General features: G+C 33.7%; 1 protein-coding gene and 1 non-coding gene across 3 annotated transcripts in view; one reads left to right on the top strand and one right to left on the bottom strand.

Moving 5' to 3' along the window:
* Positions 1 to 9,664: 9,664 nt before the first annotated feature.
* On the bottom strand, positions 9,665 to 9,738 carry TRNAT-AGU (transfer RNA threonine (anticodon AGU)). Its single transcript has one exon. It is a non-coding gene; the product is annotated as a tRNA-Thr (tRNA).
* A 371-nt stretch (positions 9,739 to 10,109) lies between these two features.
* The window catches only part of Imp (IGF-II mRNA-binding protein), a 35,185-nt gene continuing 26,937 nt past the window's right edge, over positions 10,110 to 18,357 (top strand). For both annotated transcript variants that reach the window (XM_088035371.1, XM_088035370.1), the window contains exons 1-3: positions 10,110 to 10,424; positions 12,929 to 12,989; positions 13,709 to 13,765. In XM_088035371.1, coding sequence (XP_087891497.1) covers positions 10,211 to 10,424; positions 12,929 to 12,989; positions 13,709 to 13,765 — 332 coding nt within the window. In that variant the 5' untranslated portion in view covers positions 10,110 to 10,210. The remainder of the gene's footprint in view (positions 10,425 to 12,928; positions 12,990 to 13,708; positions 13,766 to 18,357) is intronic.

The raw sequence follows: 18,357 nt of genomic DNA, 5'->3' as shown, positions 1-18,357 counted from the left end.
AAAGCGTTTATTGATTAATTCAATAAAACTTCCTGCATAGTCTCTGCTACGGCTTATGATTCACAGAATTTTTTGAACCGCAGTGAATAAGAAGGAATTTTATATCTAAAACAAAGCTAGTTGACAAAACCGAAATTTATACGACATTATCAGCTTTCTCCCAGGAAGAAAATAAACCGAAAAATATATTTTAGCTGTCGTCATAAATTTCCTTTTCAATTACATCAAAATAACATATTTTCCATGCAAGACGAGATCGCGAGACAAACTAAAATACAAAATTGAAATGTAGATGGGGTTGAAGTCTATTTCTTGTAGATTTTGTGTGGTGTTACCCTTCTGATGGAAAAAAATTCATACCTCGGGACTAAATATGAATCGATGTCTAAACGTATAAATATTAATAATTCTAGCCATCATCCGAGCTAAAAAAACTACATCACAGTAAAATTAGGGGAAGATATAGTGTAGTAGAAGCCTAAGTGAATAGCATGCACCACCACCCTTATTAGCTTCCCGCCCGTTTTATAATGGCGGCTGGAAGACGCCAATGAAAATAGAACGCGGGAGAAACCATTGAGTAGGGGAAGTTAGACTCAAGGGTCGTTTACCCCTGGATGTTGCCCTGTACGCATATAAAGTGAAAGTGAAAGCATAAAGCGAAGGATAGAGAAAGTATTTTAATAAAGTATGGGACGATTTATTTTTGATATGCCGATTTTCATTAAAGTTAAATGGTGCGATTTATAAACAAATAGGTAAAGTATATTCACAGATCTAATTATAGTGTATCGATCTGTTCGTAAGCAAAAATATGCATGATCTGGTGATGGTTGAATTTTTTAAGTACCACACTTCTTTATTACAGTAATTATATTGTAAATCCACCCCGTGAGGAAATTATTTGCAATCTCATGTAGGGGTCGCTAAATACAGTGGAGTAATAAAGCCATATTTACCGTACACATTCAGTCCCTATACATTACATATTTTTATTTTCGCCAACCATTTTCTTTAAGAACGGGATCATCAAATAACAGCACAAAATAATGTAACACGATCCATATACAATAAGACGGTACATTTAAAAACAGATTTATCATTTTATAACAACTAAAAATAATAATAAAAGCAGCTTTGAAAACCAGTTCGTAAATTTAGGGGCTCTACAGAACAACCCACATTTAAAGTGTCTTAGACATTATAATAGTGCTAAATTATGACATTAATGCTTGATTTATTGCCATGGAAATGCAAGAAAATTTTGTTTTGTACACTATTGATGGATGTGGGGGACATCTTGAATAGTTTTTAAGCCGTTTTTAATATTATGAAGGTTTCTGTGGAGGGTTTAGTCTATTATAAATAACAATAGAAGCATTGAATTTTTGGGTTATAGATTTTATGAATGGAAAATTTGCGAAAAATTAAAATTAAAATTTTCTTTTGATTCAGTACATTTTTGTTTATTTAAACTTTTTTTTGCATAAGTGACAAAATTTACAAAAAAAAAAACAAATATTTGCAAATACGCAGGTTGATTCCCAAATTATTAAAGAGGAAAATGTGAAATGTATAAAAGTTATGAAGTAGGTATACATACAAACTCTGCCCAAATCCTAGCCCTTCTAGAGTTGAAATCATAGAAAAAAGGATTTGAAGAAAAAAACTTTATGCATTTAAGAACAACCTTATTATTTTTTATTTATCTGTACCAATAGGCAGATATGATCAGAAAGACATTTAATTCTTTTGAAATATTCTACATTTCTTGAAATGGTCTTATTCGTTTTACGTTTTCAAAGCTTTTCCTATGTGTAAGTAAGTACTTAGAAAAAGTCTTCTTTCCTATTCCTTATTGTAATTTGTTGCTACTTATATTCCTTTTTATTTCTCCTGATTATTTCCATGTAGGTATAGACTTTTTTTCATTACTTTTTTTTCTCTATTTAGCTTTTCTTTCATCAACTTTTTGTGTTTGTCTATGTTGCCACGTCTTCCTCTTATGTTTAATTAAATTACATTTGAAATTCAAAATACGAATGCTTTTGCCTCAAAAAATATTTTACATTCGTCGGTTTGACAACATACTGAGAATTTTCAGCAAACTGTTACAATTTTTTTCTATATTTTTAATCGCCTTTATTAAAACTTTTCACATGTGTTTTAAATTTTCTACTGTTGATTAGCTTGGCTTTTGAATAAAATCCTGACTCCTGCATATGAGCTGTTGAGTCCAATATCTATTAATTTTCCATCTACCTTAACTAGGTACTTAATTTTTCCATTTTTTGTTATTTTTTTTAATTTTCGAATATTTAGGTAATGACACGACAGGAGTGTTTGATAAGTGCTTTCTATTCTTCAGTAGGTAATTCAGTTTTCAGATTACAGTACCCATAACATTCGGAACCACTGACCATGTTTTTGACCTATTTTCTGAACTGTATGCCTTGAATTATCAAGATTTTTAGTCATTATTTTTCGTTATTTCCTAGTCAGAACAAACATTCTTAATAGAGCTTATCCGGATCCGCCGCAAAACTGAGCTCCAATTTGAAGCAAAAAATATAAAATGCGCCGTTTTTAAGTAAATAAATGTTTAATACATATTTTAATAATATAAATTCATACTCAGTTCCGTTCGGAATTCTATAGAATTGGTCTTAATTGTCACTTTGACAGCTACCATTTTTAAGGTTATTAATTAAATGGGAACTGTCTTCAAATACAAAGAATGGAAAGCAGGACTACATATGTGTTGTGATAAATTTTTCATAAAAAACTTTTTTACATACTATTCAAACATAACGGGTTTCTCAAGATCTGTCTTCAAAATTTTCACAAAATTCTCAGTGGGACAACTTCAAATTAATTAACACAAACAAGAGTTTGTTTTTTCAATGAAAAACAACTTGAAATTTTACAGGCAACTGCGGGCTGAGTTTTTTCTTGATAGCACGATATTAATAATTAAGATAAATTCAGTAAATCAACGAGTTTTCAACACATAGGAAAACGTAAGAAGATTTTTTTAGATTTATTTTTACTGTTTTTTTAATTCCATTTTATTTGAAATTGTTTTTTGGTATGAATCAGTTATAAGCAACAAAACAGTTTTTAAGTATTTTGAATTTTTTGAGGGGTCACAGTTCGGCGGAAGAGAATTTTATTCGAAAAAAATTGCTCATGAAAACGAAAACCAACAATGTGTTTAAGGGAAACCCCCTTTTAAAAAAAAAAGTTAAATTTTTAATCATCTTAGGTTGAATTACTTTTATTTTGAAAAATTATGAAAATTTATGAATTTTCTTTATTTTTTAAACTTTTGATGGATTTGTTACGTGTGATTCAGAAAATTTTTATTTAGGGTAGGCTTTCACAAAATTTACGTAAGTTGAGAAAAAATTTGACAGAAGTTTGACATTTGTCAATTGATTTAATTTCAATTAGTTTTCAATACATTATTGATTCTGGAGAGACACACGTACATTTTCTCTTATTTGCACCTCGTAATGTAACATATTTTCATCAAAAAATTGAGGTTATATCAAAAACAAAATTTCACTCCGACATGACTTCTTGACATGTTTGTCTCTCTCTTTCATGGCCTACCCTAAACAAAAATTTTGTGGTTCACATGATATAATCGACAACTGTATGTTTGCTGTGAAAAAAATTTATGTCATACAATTCTAAAACCAAAGCAGATGGGGGTAAGAAATTGCAATAACGTGGTTGTCAAAATGTCATAACTAGTGTTATAATAATTTTGCTAATTTTAGTGCTATAAAATTTGAGAAAAATACAACTTTTGAGCCGTTAATTAACTCAACCAAATTACAAAACTGTAGAGCAAAAGACCCAATTTTCGAAATTGTTAAGGCGAAGCAAAAAATTTAGACACCCTTTGTTTAAATTTGGAATGTTTTTATAATTTCAGTACATCGGCTAAGAAACTTGGAAAAGTTACTACACCTTTAAGTTATGTATTAATTTTAACAAATTACAAAAGTCTAGAACGGAAAACACAGACATTGGAAATTATATTTTAAAAACGAAGCAAAAACTTCCGACATCCCCCTTTAAAATTTCGGTAATTTTATTGCTACAGCATGAACTTTGGAAAAACTACTACTTTAGAGCAGCGTATGAATTCTACCAAATTGCTAAACTGTAGAGCAAAAGACACAATATTTGGAAATTTTGATTTTCAAGAGAAAACAAAATGTTCTGACATCCACCACTGTGTGTTACAGCTATGAAAATTGAGGAATTTTCTACTTTTCACTCGTAACTATAATAACTTTAGGAAACTGGAAAGTTGTTGAGAAAAAGGCGCACATTTTTGAGATTTTAACTACACTACCCAGCAAAATTAACGCCTATTAAACATAATTATAAAAAAAATATTAACGACTCACACCAACTTACCATTACCATTAATTACCATTACCATTACCATAGAACATTATTGGACAATCCGAAATTGCATATTAAACTTCTGCAATGCATTTAGAACTAAACAGTTTCATTAACTTATTTACAACAAAAGTAACAAAAAATCGTTAAGCAAGAAGTCGGAAATGGCGGTACCTATGCCACGAAAAATACTGTCTGTTATCACTGTTATCAGTAGTAGAGGAAGTAAAACACTCTGTCGAGACCAACTGTAAAACTCGAGGTAAAAATCAAAGCGATTCCTGCTTTTGTTTTTTGCAACTATTTACAAGTGTTAATTTTGTGGAAAAAATTTGATATTAAATTGTCAAAATTTTGCGGCATAGTGGAATTTTTTACCCAGTTGTCTTGGTTTTAGAATTGTATGACATAAATGCTTTTCTCGGCAAAACAAATATGTAAATAAAAAAATAAATAATAAAAAAGACAGACTTCTTTTGAAAGAGGGGGTGTTCTAGAACACATTGTTGGTGTTCGTTTTTATGAGCAATTTTCTTGGAATAAAATTCTCTTCTCAGTTACTGGATTAAGGTTTTTTCGTCAATTTTTTGTTATCTTTATTTGGTTCTTTTTTGTAAGTAATTGGAGTTTAGATTTTTGGGTTACTTTGTACTTTACCTGCTTTTATATATTTTTTTTATTTTCTGTCTATTTCAGATTTTCTTCTTTCTCCATCTCTATAATTCTTCGAATATGAAATTCAGCTTCTTTCTGCATATTTCTACTTGATTTAATTTATTAACATTTAAATTTCGAAAAATGCGGATCAAGAAGCCTCTTATGCATGTTGTGGTATAAATGATGAAGAAGTGCGCCTTCATTACTACCTTTATACTACAAAACTAGATGCTTTACCATAAATGAGGCATAATATCCGTAAATAAATATTTGTTGCAATTTGCCCTTTCTGTATAATATAATTCAACTTAATAAGGTACATTTGAATATTATGATTCTCCACCTCTGGTCCAGGCGGCAAAATTTTCAATTCATCAGTCATCGTCATCGAGTCATCACTCTTCTGCTTTTAAATAATTTAGCAATAAAATAGTAAATCGTTATTACATGTGTTGTATGACAGTTCTGAAGTCAAAATTTTTAAAAAACATTTCTACTAATAAAAAAAGTCAAGTTCACCAAATGGCTCCCTCACACAACCAACACAAATATCAACACTTTTTTTTGTTGTAACTGCAAACAACATTATTTTCTAATGTGAAACGGAAACCGAAGCAATTACCTTAAAAATCACCACCCAAAAAAAAAACCCATGTGCGTTCAATGCCTAAAAGTCAGTCATGGACTGTTGAACTAGTTTTTTTTAACACTATTTAAATGGGGGTCTCAAACAGAACGGGTAAATTGCACCGTGTTAAACAAATTTCAGGTCTCATTTCACAGTTATGTCGGGGCAACTTACCTGCCATTTTAAACCACAACCGTTTTTTTTACTTTTAGAATTTGTATTATCTGACTTCTAAAATATTGTTTAATTTTTTAATTAGCTAGACTTTCTAATTAACGTTAGACAAATATTTTTGGCTCGTGTAGATCGAATAGTTTATCAAGAGTATTTTTATTGCCGGCACGTTATAGCATTTTTTCGATATCTACAAACCTATCTCGAATCTACAGATATCGTGCACATTTATTTTCTACAATTTATAGCCGGTTTCAAAAATGTGTTTTTGATTAATCATTCTACCTGCCTCATCAAACTTTGAAATGGGCAAACTGTATAATTGTGCACTTTTCAAGACTAAATAACTTAAATTGTTGCAGTCATAAATGATATTTTGTCATGCAAAGACCCAATTTTTTCATATCGACGGTTTATTCCCTTATCAAATTGTTTGTTATTAATTTATAATAAATTTGTTTAAATACAAGTTGGTATCGTAAAGTGAAATTTAATAGGGCTGTTGGTTTTCAAACATGTAATACACGCGTTCAACGGCGTGCGCATTTCCAAGTCGGGAATCCATTTCATAATCGCAATTGCATAGCAAGGTAACTGCATACAGGAGTAATTGCGATTGGTTGTACCCAAGTGCAATATATACTCGTTCGCCAATCATAAATCTCGTTGCACTCACTGCACTTTTTACATACCCTGTAAGCATGTGCGGCAATTGCGACGCACATTTTTATGACCGTGCCATCATTTTAATGATTGTTATCTTTTACACGCTCATTACGTCGATGATGGTTATTCGATACCGATTATATTCTTCTTAGACGTACGTGTGTTGGAAAACGTGAGAACTGAAAAATAATTCACATGCATCTGTATCCTGTTGTCGTTATTGATTGTTGTGGATAGAAGGGTGGGAAAAACCGTTTTGGCCCATATGAGAATACGGGTTGTCTTGTAACCTTTGACACTACCTGGTCTAGTCCTAGAACAAGATAGGCTGTAGTTTCGAATAGATTCAACGATTCTTTACATAGGGATTATCTATTCTTCGGGAAGAAATTCGTTGCGGGTTTCGGTTGGGAAGGTTCAGAGGTCTCAAATGTCCGTTTGCGGGACTGGAAAGTGGAAAACTTGCATTGTGGAGAACCAATACGCCCTCCTTCATATATTATCTTAAAATATCACATATTAAATTCCATCATTTGTACTAGTGTAAAAATGAGTTTTATACCTTTTATTTTACAGATTTTTCTCATTAATTACATCCAGGCAAAGGTAGGTAAAATAGTTCTAATAAAAATTGTAAATTTAGAGAAAAATTCTAATCAATATATACATAGGTACATACTTAGTACCTGCCTACACTTGTTATTTAGTTAATTATCTACTAATGGAGCACTTACAAGTAAACTATGTAATTAGAGAATTTCTAAACAGGAAGAGTGACATTTAATTAATTTCTGGAAACTCAGAAACTCTATACTTCGTAGTTTTTGCTGGCTGACTGCAGGAATTGTATGTTAAATCAATGAATTATCGTCAAGAATTAAATTAAAATTGAAGACTTCAATATTAGAAAAAAAAATTGTCCTGAACTTTTATTTTACCTAATAAGTATTTTCGAAAGAAATTTCAGTTTTCTAGTTAAGCTTTAAAACTGCATAAATCAAATACGAGATAGGAAAGCACATCTCGCTCCCCATTGCTACTTTGAAAATTGCCTAAAAGTAAAGGAAACAGAAGTTTAACATTTAAAAATTTTCGCTAGTTAACGCACAGAAATATAAAATGCATTTTATACAAATATCACGTCATAAGCAAGATGGCGTCTGGTTGCATTGTTTTCTATCGATTTAGGCATTTTAGTTCTGTCATGGGAGACATTACTGCATTTCAATTAATATTTAATTGTTAGGGGAGACTGTGATAATAGGCAGAGCTACCAACATAATTTAAATTCCACAGCGTTTTGTAGAATTATGTAATATCTTCATCAAGACTATCTCAAACTTCACAATTCAAACTAACTTTTTTATTAAGAACTAATGAGACCTGGATGTTGTGGTTTTGCTGAATTATGCTCTGTTTCCTTTATCGAAATCTTACAGCCAATTGGGTCCCAAAGAGTTGACCTTTAACCTTTCAGCAAACAGCAAAAAATTGATTGGAAATCCTGCAGTCTGGACAATTTTCAGTTTGATTGATTGGGCTCCCAGACGAGCTCTGGTCGATCATTATTTGAAACCAAAATCGCATTTGTAAATAAAAGTTGTGACCACTTTGCACTAAGACTAAGAAACTAATACGAATATTGTGATGTTTTCTTCTATTAAAATATTTCTTGTATTTATTGGAGATTATCGTTAGCCTTCACTTTGTTTTATCCCATGAGCCGAACATTTTCTTTTCCATAATTTCCATAACAAAGCCCTTAACACAATCGTTGAAAATTTCTCCAACACTAGCAACATAATCGTGTCAGAAATCCCTACGTTTAAATCTATCAGTTAAGTCGGGGTGAGATTTGCGGAACCGGAACTGGTGGACACATCTAACAATTGTTATCGCCGAAAATCAAAACAAGTTTTTAAAGCATCGTTTTCTGGTTTGAGCTGCCTTGAAGGCATTTTAATTCTGGTCTTTAAGTCGAAAGTAAATAAGGGCGTTGTTTGGGTCGATATAGTGTGTCCATCTAATTCTTCGTTTGCTCACTCGCGTTCCAGGTCAAGTCTCACAAAGTTAGGACGTTAATAAACGTTAGAAATTATGACAATAACTCGTAAATGCCTTCTTTCTACCGGTCTGTTGCATATAGATTTAATCAGGATGCTATTATGTTGCGACCGACGTTGCTGCGGAGTGAAGCGGGAAAGAATAAATTTAGAGGACGTGGAGGTAATTTGGAACGAGGTACTTAATGAATTTGGAAGGATACAATGAGAGAAAAATTTTATATGGAGAGGGTGTCTTGTAGAAAAAAATTGTTCAAAATTCATTCTTATTAGGGTTGTGTCACTCATAAGTCGGTTGGCTTGTGGTGGGATTAACGAGAAAAGTGGGTACTAAATAAATCGTTCGGTTTAAGCTTGACTGGAAAATAAAAAACAGACCTAAATTAAGTAAACACATTAAGGCAAATGGGAGTCATACTGCCATTACTGCACTTGTGCATTTATTGAGTGTTTAGTTTGTAAATACACGTGCTTTCTGTCGTTAACGTTATTTATTAAGTAGCGCGGTAAATCAGATGGTAATCTTAATTGAAAGAAAGCTTTTAGTTAAAGAAGAAACAGGTTAAGACTCCAGTCATTACCATGTATACAGCGAATTTGTCTTCAAATTTCTAGACTTTAGATGTATATTTTTTATTCTGTTTGTTTGAGAAACTATCGATGTCAATTTATAAATGATATGTACTATAAAGCCTCAACTAATTAATTAAAGGCGGTGTCCAACTTTTATTACTCATAAAGAAATTAATCTTTTTTTTAATTTCCCTGATATCGATTAAAAACTTGCCGCATGTCCATATGTACAAACACACATTTTTAATGAACGAGCGGGCCCAATTATTAATTAATTTTACCCAAAAGTAGTCAAGTTTGAGGTGGGTATTTTTCCCTGAAATTTTGCTCACAATTAAGAACTGAATGAAGTACAAATATTTGTTTACCTGTTGGTAAAATTGCGGAAAACAAAAAAGAAAACATCAAACTTTTTCTTTCCGTCGTTGGTGTTGGTAAAAAAGCAAAGCGCACCCTGAAATAACAAAAAAAAAGTTGTTTGAGGCCCCGGAGGGATTCGAACCCTCGATCTCCTGTTTACTAGACAGGCGCTTTAACCAACTAAGCCACGGCGCCTTGCCTCAAACGCTCTTAACGAGCCCATGGTCAGGTTCGGTTACCACGTCCCCTGTCAAAATTAATTGACCTAGTTTATCGTCTTCGTACGGGATAATCGACGGCTTTTAGGCATTCTAAAACTAAACGCCCCGTTCTCCGAACGATTTTAACCGGATTCTTAGAACAAAAAAAGAAATGTCATTTTTTGTATGAGTTTTTTTTAAGTTGGCAACTTGGGAATCGCAAAATATCATTAAAAAAATCGCGAGTTAAAACCGAAGATTATAACCAATGATGAACTGCATGTGTCACGTGCAACACAGAATCCAATCGCATCCGTTTGCATTCAATCTTCGCGGTCGGCAATGTTGGCAAGAGTGCGCATGTCAAAAAAGTTTGTTGTACGAACGAGGTGGCGGACGTGTTTCGGCAAACTTGAAACTTTCTTCCCGATTTCTTCAGTGTCATTTAATTAAGAAAAAAAGTGTCTATGAATACGGCAGCGGCAGGAAAAATCCCTCCAATAACGATGAGCAAGTTGTATATTGGCAATTTACCATCGGAGACAAACGAGAACGCCCTGAGACAATTATTCCTTGACCAAAACTTGTCCTGCACCAATATTTTGGTGAAACGTGGAGGTTATGCTTTTGTTGATTGTCCGGATCAGAGTTCGGCAGACAAAGCCATCGATAAACTAAACGGTAAGAATGTGGTTTTTTCAACAACTTGCAATTTTGGCAATGCCGGCTAATGTCATCACGGTTACGGTCCCATTTTGACAATTTGATGTCAATGACACGCGTGGAAATGTTTACCATTCATGCCCTTTTGGTCGGATAACATTCTTTTATTTACCGATTGAGATTTTTTTCTTGTTTTTTTCTGAATGCGACCGGTAGGTATTCTAGTGTGACAAAGCCGGTTTTCGTAGGGGGCCGAACTCGGTCAGATCGTTGCTTCACTACACTTGACTGTATAAAAATTCCCGCCATAAATTTGATGCGTGCCGACACAGGAACGGATTCGGAGAAAATGAAAAAAAGGGATTTTTAACCTGTATCCATCACGTGTCGGGATGGAAATTATACACCACGCATGCGCGGACTGTGGAATTCGAAAACGTGGAGTTTGGAATTTCACTGATATCCTTCACAAATTTTGTTATTCTCACCAAATCCATGCACTTTTTTTTTGCTCTTTAGAGGTAAATCTAAAGAAGCTCTCACAAAACAAGTGGAAAGAATTTTCTCGACGTCATGCAAAATGCACTATTAGAAGAAGCTATGGATTTTGACACATTTCAATGTTAAACAACATGACAGCCAACAATTTATAGGTTATAGACCTCAACAGTAGGAGATTTTGAAGTTAATTCGTACTTATTTTTGGCTTTCTTTCCCATTTATATGTGTTACCAGCAGGAAAATCAAAGTCATGGCTCACTCTAATTACAAGTTAATTGACGGCAGGATACTATGCAATTACCAGTAGAAAGAGGTGGTACTTTTTTCGTCCTATTGACATTGACATTGACGTATTGATACAGTCATTGTGAAATAACAAATGTCAAGAAACTGGCATTGAGCATTTCAGTTGTTATATAAAATTTTAGAGATACTTATTTGAAATCGTAATGTTTTGCAGGAAATTTTAATACATATTAACTTTGTTATAAAGTCCAACCATAAAACTTGACTCATCTTCGTAGACATTTTATATACACCTGCCACCTCGAGGTATATTTTTATGGCTTAATTTGATGGGACCCATTACTTGGAGTACCTACCTGCCACAAAACAAAAAATTTAGAAATGTTACCTGCTAGCTTTTTAATCGAAATTCTGTAAAAAAATATACACTATAGTTCTGAAACAATAAATAATGGATTAATTTGGTCCAAAACTTCTGAGAACGGATTCTAGTATTGTTTTTAAGATTAAATTTTAATGATCCTCAAAAGCGAATGTATAATGTAATGTTTTTCTCATCCATACCTGAAATATGCCAATACGAGGTCGTTAATACCGGAAAAGTTTTTTCCTGATCACAAAAACGATAAACGTATTGATAACTAAGTAGGTTTGTAATTTGATTGGACCCAATATTATTGTCATTGTGTATCGGCTATGAAATTTTATTATTCAAATAATGTGTTTTTCGAACGAAAACTTTATAATTATGATTGTATTAGTTGTTTACTGTAGAAAGTCGGAAATGCAGTATTTCCGGGAATATTGGAAATGAAATCATACGGGAGGAGCCTAAAGCCATATTGAATGGAGGTTTATGAATACTGAAAATTAAAAAAGCAATTAATTGATATGAAAATTAAAAAACTCTTAAAATTGTTTGTTTAAAAATTCCAACGCCACTGTATTGGTGTTTGTTTTAGATTTTTAATGTCTTGGGTAAAGTTTAGTGATAAATCTTTAAACAATCAATTAATCGGAGACGGATGAAACTGCATGCTTCTAGAAGTTTAGCAAACTTTTTCATTATACTTCGAGTTTTGGCACTGCATCTTCATGTCATTCTGATACCTTAATATAACAGATCTATCATTTATTTGACAGGTTTTGTATTTTACACTGACAATGAAAAAAAAAATGGAATTGAAACAAAACTCACGTAAGATCAATTATTTGTAAATATTTGATGATCCTGTCAGATTAAAATGTTTTTATATTTTCTTCATGATTATATTATTAATTTTTCGGGTATTGATTTATGAGTTACTATAAATCAGATCAGACATTGATTAACGCCCACCAATGTAATGTAATTAATAACATTGACATTTTCGGTCCGTTTGTTCCTATTCTAACCAGCAATGAAAAATTTCAACAGATTTTTCATTTATGTCGAATTTTCGTTTCACGTATTGTTCTAATGAATTATGATAATTCTTAAAATGAAATATTAGCTATCATGTATTTCATTGACCTGAAAATAATCAATTTTTATGTAAGGGTAGTTGGACGATCCAGCCCCTGACATCACAACTATAGTAATCATTAAACGTATTGTAGTAATTTTCGAATATGGCTCACCATTTTTTCCACTGTAATGCACACGTAATAAGGGCAATTTTGTAGTATGAAAGGCCAAGGATTTGTGGGTGATACATTTTGTGTGCTCTTCAGAAGTTTTGAAGTTGAGCCATAATTTCTTAACTTGTTCTACTATGCACTTATCTTTATTATAGGTTTTAATTTCAATGGATCGGCGTTGATCGTGGAACCCTCAGTAGCTTCTGGCAAAAAAAGGTAAGTCTTTTACCTTGTTACAATCTTAAGTGTAGTTTCTCAGAATGTACTCAATTCAGTACTCTTAATTTGCTCTGTTCCTTGGTGGCCAGGTGCCTTAATTGCATCAAATACCGTGGAAATAACGAAATGACCAATCACGCCAACAAGAAGCTTGTTGAAATAATTCGGGGCTCATGCAAAGGATATAGCAGATGTCGATTCGAATGGCGTGTGCTAAAGCTTTCGTGCAAAATATAATACACAATTTTCGCCCATCACTTATTTTCGTACAATGTCGCGCTTAATAAATCGAAGCGATCTTTCTTGTGACACTTGCATTTCAAAACAATTTTTTCTTTTCATTTACGTCGAAATGTTGGAAATTTCTATTTCGTACCTGGTGCACCTGGATTCCTTTTGTTCGTTTCGTTCGAATCTATAATGCAGAAAAAGGTGGTCAATGCCATTTGGGCACATGTTGAGAGTCTATAACTGCTTCTCGGAAGTGGCTCGTCCACCGAAACAGGCCTTCGCTGTGTTTGTTTCTTGCCTGCCTAACATATTTCTAACGTGCCAAGCTGTCGTTTGCCATTTTTTCTTTTTGGACGTTCGTCCCTTCAACCGAATTAACGAGCATTATTTCCGCTAGTGCACGGTTGTTTTCTTGTTAAGAATGCCTCAATAAATGGAATCCCAAATGAAGGGAAAAAATCAATTTGATTTTAATTCTTTTACAGGGGATCGATCGGAGGCTTTCCTGATGTACCACCCATGCAAGTTGGCAATGGTTGGATGTAAGTAGAATTGCATTTTTTTGGCTTTTCGTACTGTTGGCGCTTATACGTTAATTGCTGTACGATCGATATAATCACGCTCTGGACTGCAAATGTCCAGAGAATGAAAGAAGCGATTAAAGTGATTTTAAACAGATTATTGAAAAGCTAGTACAAATGGGAGTCGGAGTGTAATGGAAAAAACGAGCGTGTTTTGAGAAGGGGGCATTTGGGCTTTACTGACATGGCAAATTCGTGCGATTACCCCAATTTTGACTCCGAAATCTCTAAAATGAATACCACTAATTTCAAACACCTACTTATCTGAAAATTTAAAATTCTCAAATTCTAATTATACATTTATCACTTATGACACGTCTTGAATAAATAACACTGACATGAAATTACATTTATTGGAGCTTTGAAAGTGGTTTGTACTGAAATGACAGTGAAAAATTCGATTTCCACAGGCTGGTGTAAAAACTTGTAAGTGACAATAATGAATTTCTCTGTTGACATTTCTTCGCCAGACGTTATGCACCACGACACAATCGATTGAAAATAACACACGTATCTAAGATATTGATGGGACTAATCACAAAATTCCGTGACTTCCTGTTAATGTCCACTTTTGAACAAGAAAAACATTTTACATTTCCAACTTCCAACCGCCATAGCTTTCGCTCGATCAAACGCATCAAAGCGAATTAGAAAACCGCTTTTGCCTTTTCGAGCTTCTCTGTGTTAAATTCGCCTTCTTAGAACTAGGTGCGTACGCTTTATGTCAAAGTACAAACGTTTTTTATGGCTTCCAATCTTCCGTGTTGGACAGAATAATGATATCTCCTGTATACGGTCGTATTTCCTTTTTGCAAAATTTCTTTAAGGAATGAAGTTTGTCGTTTTATTAGAAAATCTGTGTCATCTGACGAGAGAGATGAACGAGCAGCGTCCTTGGAGACGATCTGCCGAGGGTCGAGGGCGAGGCTGCTCGTTATCGATCCAGTTGCTGACGACTCCTCAAGCTTTTCAGCCCTTTTGTAAAGTTTCAGTTTTCAATTTGTATCATGTCGGTTTTTCGGTGGCGGGATAAATGGGCGAACAACAGACGGAAAACGTGGGAAAATCAAGGATTTCTTGTCGTATTAATTTATGGGTTTGGGGCTGAAATAATAAAAGATTTTAGGAGAAAATAAGGTGCGAAATTGTGTCGTTTTTTTTATAAAATGTTAGTCGTAGTTTTAGTTCTTTTGCTGTTCGGTTTTTAATTAGGTTTCACATGTCCTTGGTGACAGTATAAAACCGCATAGAGTAAGCTGTAAAGTGTTAATTTTGCAAAAGGAGTTTTTAGAGCTGTGCGCCACTAATTCTGTTGTGGAGTTTAATCTAAAAATTCAACAGGTCATTGTGAATGTCAATAAGGCAATTTTTCCAAGAAATTAAACCATTAAAAGTCATTCTAGAAGCTGTGAGCTATGAAAAAGAGGTCTAAGCATTTTCTAGAATGTGATGAGTTGATGAGAGAGAGTTTTTATGTTGTTAAACGCAAAAAATTTACTCATATAAACTTAACAGAACTGTAATTGCTAGATTTCTTATGTTGGTTTTCGGCATATTGTTTTTTCTTGGAACTTCTGTTTATTAATTGATATAATTTAAAGTTGGGAAACTAATCGTAAGACAAACAATTTAACTTTTTGTAACTTTGTTTAGCTTTGAATTTTGCGTACAAGATACTTATTCATATGTATTTATTAAAAATGTGCACATTTAAGTTCGTTAAGCGAATATTTTCTCATTTATCAGTAGGTAATTACCAATTACATTAAACAACCAATTACACGTCTTCTTGAATGAAAAATGGTGAATTGTACGTAGCCTTATGTTCTTAAACAAACACTTCGCAAAGCTGCACGTAATGATGGATTGATTTAACAAAGCTATAGAAGATTTTGATGGATCATCTAATTAAACCTCCATTTTGCGATTTTTTTAGCTGGGAAACTCGACATTTATCGAAATTTTGGTGGATAATTTTTGATTCTATTCTCTAAATTAATTGGAAAAGGTTGATATTTATCTTCACGCTTGTTTCCTTGTGGATTTTGGTGAAAAATCTTAGGTTCAGTTTTGCAAATTCGCAAATTTCGGATGTGTTTCGTTGGCCAGGTAGTCCCATATCTGTCACGACATCACCCGGAAATAAATTCCGCATTTCGGTTGCGACAGATATTTTAAATAAGTGTATTTGTGTGCAAGAACCCTATATTTATCGAGTCCTTTCCTGGAACACGAATCGCTAATTACAACTTACTCAACTGGGTCTTTTATTCTATTGGTTTTCCCAAAAATGGGCCATATGGACTTTTGCACCTGTCGCTATCATTACCCATTTAATTTCGATTTGTGGGTTTTGGAACCTTCTCTTAATTAAACATCATCGCACATCTGACAGTTAAAAGCATGACGTCGAAGAATTCGAGGACACGTGGCCTTGAAAATAAGGCGGCAAACGTACGAATTTTTCTTCGGCTGAAGAATCCTCTTTTGTGTTTCTAATTCGAAGAATGCGTAGACAACCACAGTAAAATTGCCAGAATCGACCGTGGGTGTCCGGAACTGGTCCCATTCTTTATATACTTACCTTACCTAACGAAACCTGAGTTTTCTACCTGCGGATTTTTTTTGCGGATACTGTTATGTTTAAATTTTAGAGGACGACTTATGGCTCCTTTTTCGGCGGCTGCACGTGTTTATTGAAAGAATGGTTGTGCTTTTTTGTCGAGATTGTTTCATATTTCCTTTTGCGACATTCCAAGGTCTTCGTGCAATTTGAATAAATAGAAGAGAATTTGTTGTTGCACATATTTGATTGATCTAACGCTGCACCGCTGCCGCCACCTGTCGCCCTTTTTGAAATTCGTCTTTCAGGGATATGCCATTAAACACTACACAGGAAGTTGTTCGGTGTTTGGACAAAGAAAGCTTCAAAACTTGGTTCCCCTGAACCCTCTTCTAGTACGATGTTCGAACGGTTCGTAACGGATTTGGGAAGAACTGATGTAGCATCCGATTTTTTTTTTCTTAGTACGCAGTAGATTTTGACTTCAAGCTTTTACATGTTGGCAGTAGTTGCACTAAATCGCTTGTCTTTTAAAATTTATTTGCTATATTTCTAGGCGGGCGGGTGTTTCAGGCCGTTAGAATGCTGCATTTCTTACTTATGGATTGGTGCAAAAGTTCCATCGACTTCTGTTCAACATTGTTATTGACTGTACAATGTAACTTCTCATTCTATTAATAAACCTTGTTATTGCTTTGTATCTACACATTTATTTATCTTCGTTTCTTCGAATTTGTTGATTCCATTTTTAGTTTCTTAGATCGGGAGAGAAAACAAACGTAAGGCTTAAATGGGTTCCACTTTGTGGCTAATTATAACCACCTACGAATTTTCAAGGATTCACTCCTCAAATTATGGGGTTGCCACCTTTTTCGTCATCTATTTTATAGAAGTCGGAATGTGCTAGAGCGTTTTAACTCCCCCAATTTTCAGTTCTATCTAAATTGGGAAACTGGAGCTAGTGAACTTGAGGGATCCGATGATAACTAGTTAAGTATTAAAATTTAACTAACGATGGCAAACGAGGGATGAATGTCTAAAATTTAAGGTTCCACAAATTACACAAACTCAAGGGAAAATTATGCAGGAAACACAATCAGGAATCAAAACGCACCAAAAATAGTACGACGAGAAATTTTATTTTTGCATTGCAACTGCGTTTCGTGAGCTTTCCAAAAATCCTGTGTCAAGTTTGCAGGTAGAATGCAGCTTAAATTCTACCTGAAATTTTCTAAATTTGGACCTAACTGTATGAGGAAGAAGAATACGCCTATTGTTAGAATTGATTTCGAAGAATGGTCAACTCCTCGGGTAGATAAATCGATTGAAAATCTGATCCAGTTTAATCACCTAGATTAAGTTCTTAGACAAGTTTCAAGTTCCTTAATTTAAAGAGCACTTCAAATATGGCCCTTATATTTCAATTAGACTTTTTTTGATCGTGTGAATGCGATGCTGAAGAACTGATGAACAATGAAGAGGAATTTCAAGCTGTGCCGTCAATTGTGATAACAATTGATACGAGCATGCCACCGACCTGTAAAGTTATCTAGTTAATTTTCTCAGCAACAGTAATCTCAAACGAGCTCGACAGGATTTTTATTTGAAATGTGAGTTGACACTTTGTCCTTAGGTATTCAGGTTTGGATAAGGAATGTCGCGTGTACAGAAATTCGGACTGTCAGAAGTGAAATCTTCGTAGGGCAATCAGAAATTTAAAATCTTGGGGGTTGTCACGATTGAAATTTGCTTAGAAATAGAAGAGATTTTTCTAGGGGAAATTTTGAACGACTTCTTACCTTTGCTAGGTTTTGGAAAGAGTTCTGTTTGTTTTTTTACAGCTTCTCGTATATTTACTTGAATGAAAGCACATAATAGGCGTACAAGTTGATAAAGGGTGATTAATTACGTGTAGGAACATAATTCATAATTAAAAATTACCAATTATGTAGTAGGCATAAAACGCATTTCCTGAAAAAATCGGTTCCTG

This window comes from Gnatocerus cornutus, chromosome 5 (genome assembly GCF_029298725.1).
Source record: "Gnatocerus cornutus isolate USDA-ARS CGAHR chromosome 5, icGnaCorn1.1, whole genome shotgun sequence".
NCBI classification, from domain to species: domain Eukaryota; kingdom Metazoa; phylum Arthropoda; class Insecta; order Coleoptera; family Tenebrionidae; genus Gnatocerus; species Gnatocerus cornutus.
Note: the sequence above shows the minus strand (reverse complement) of the source record. Positions and strands in the feature narration are given on the sequence as shown.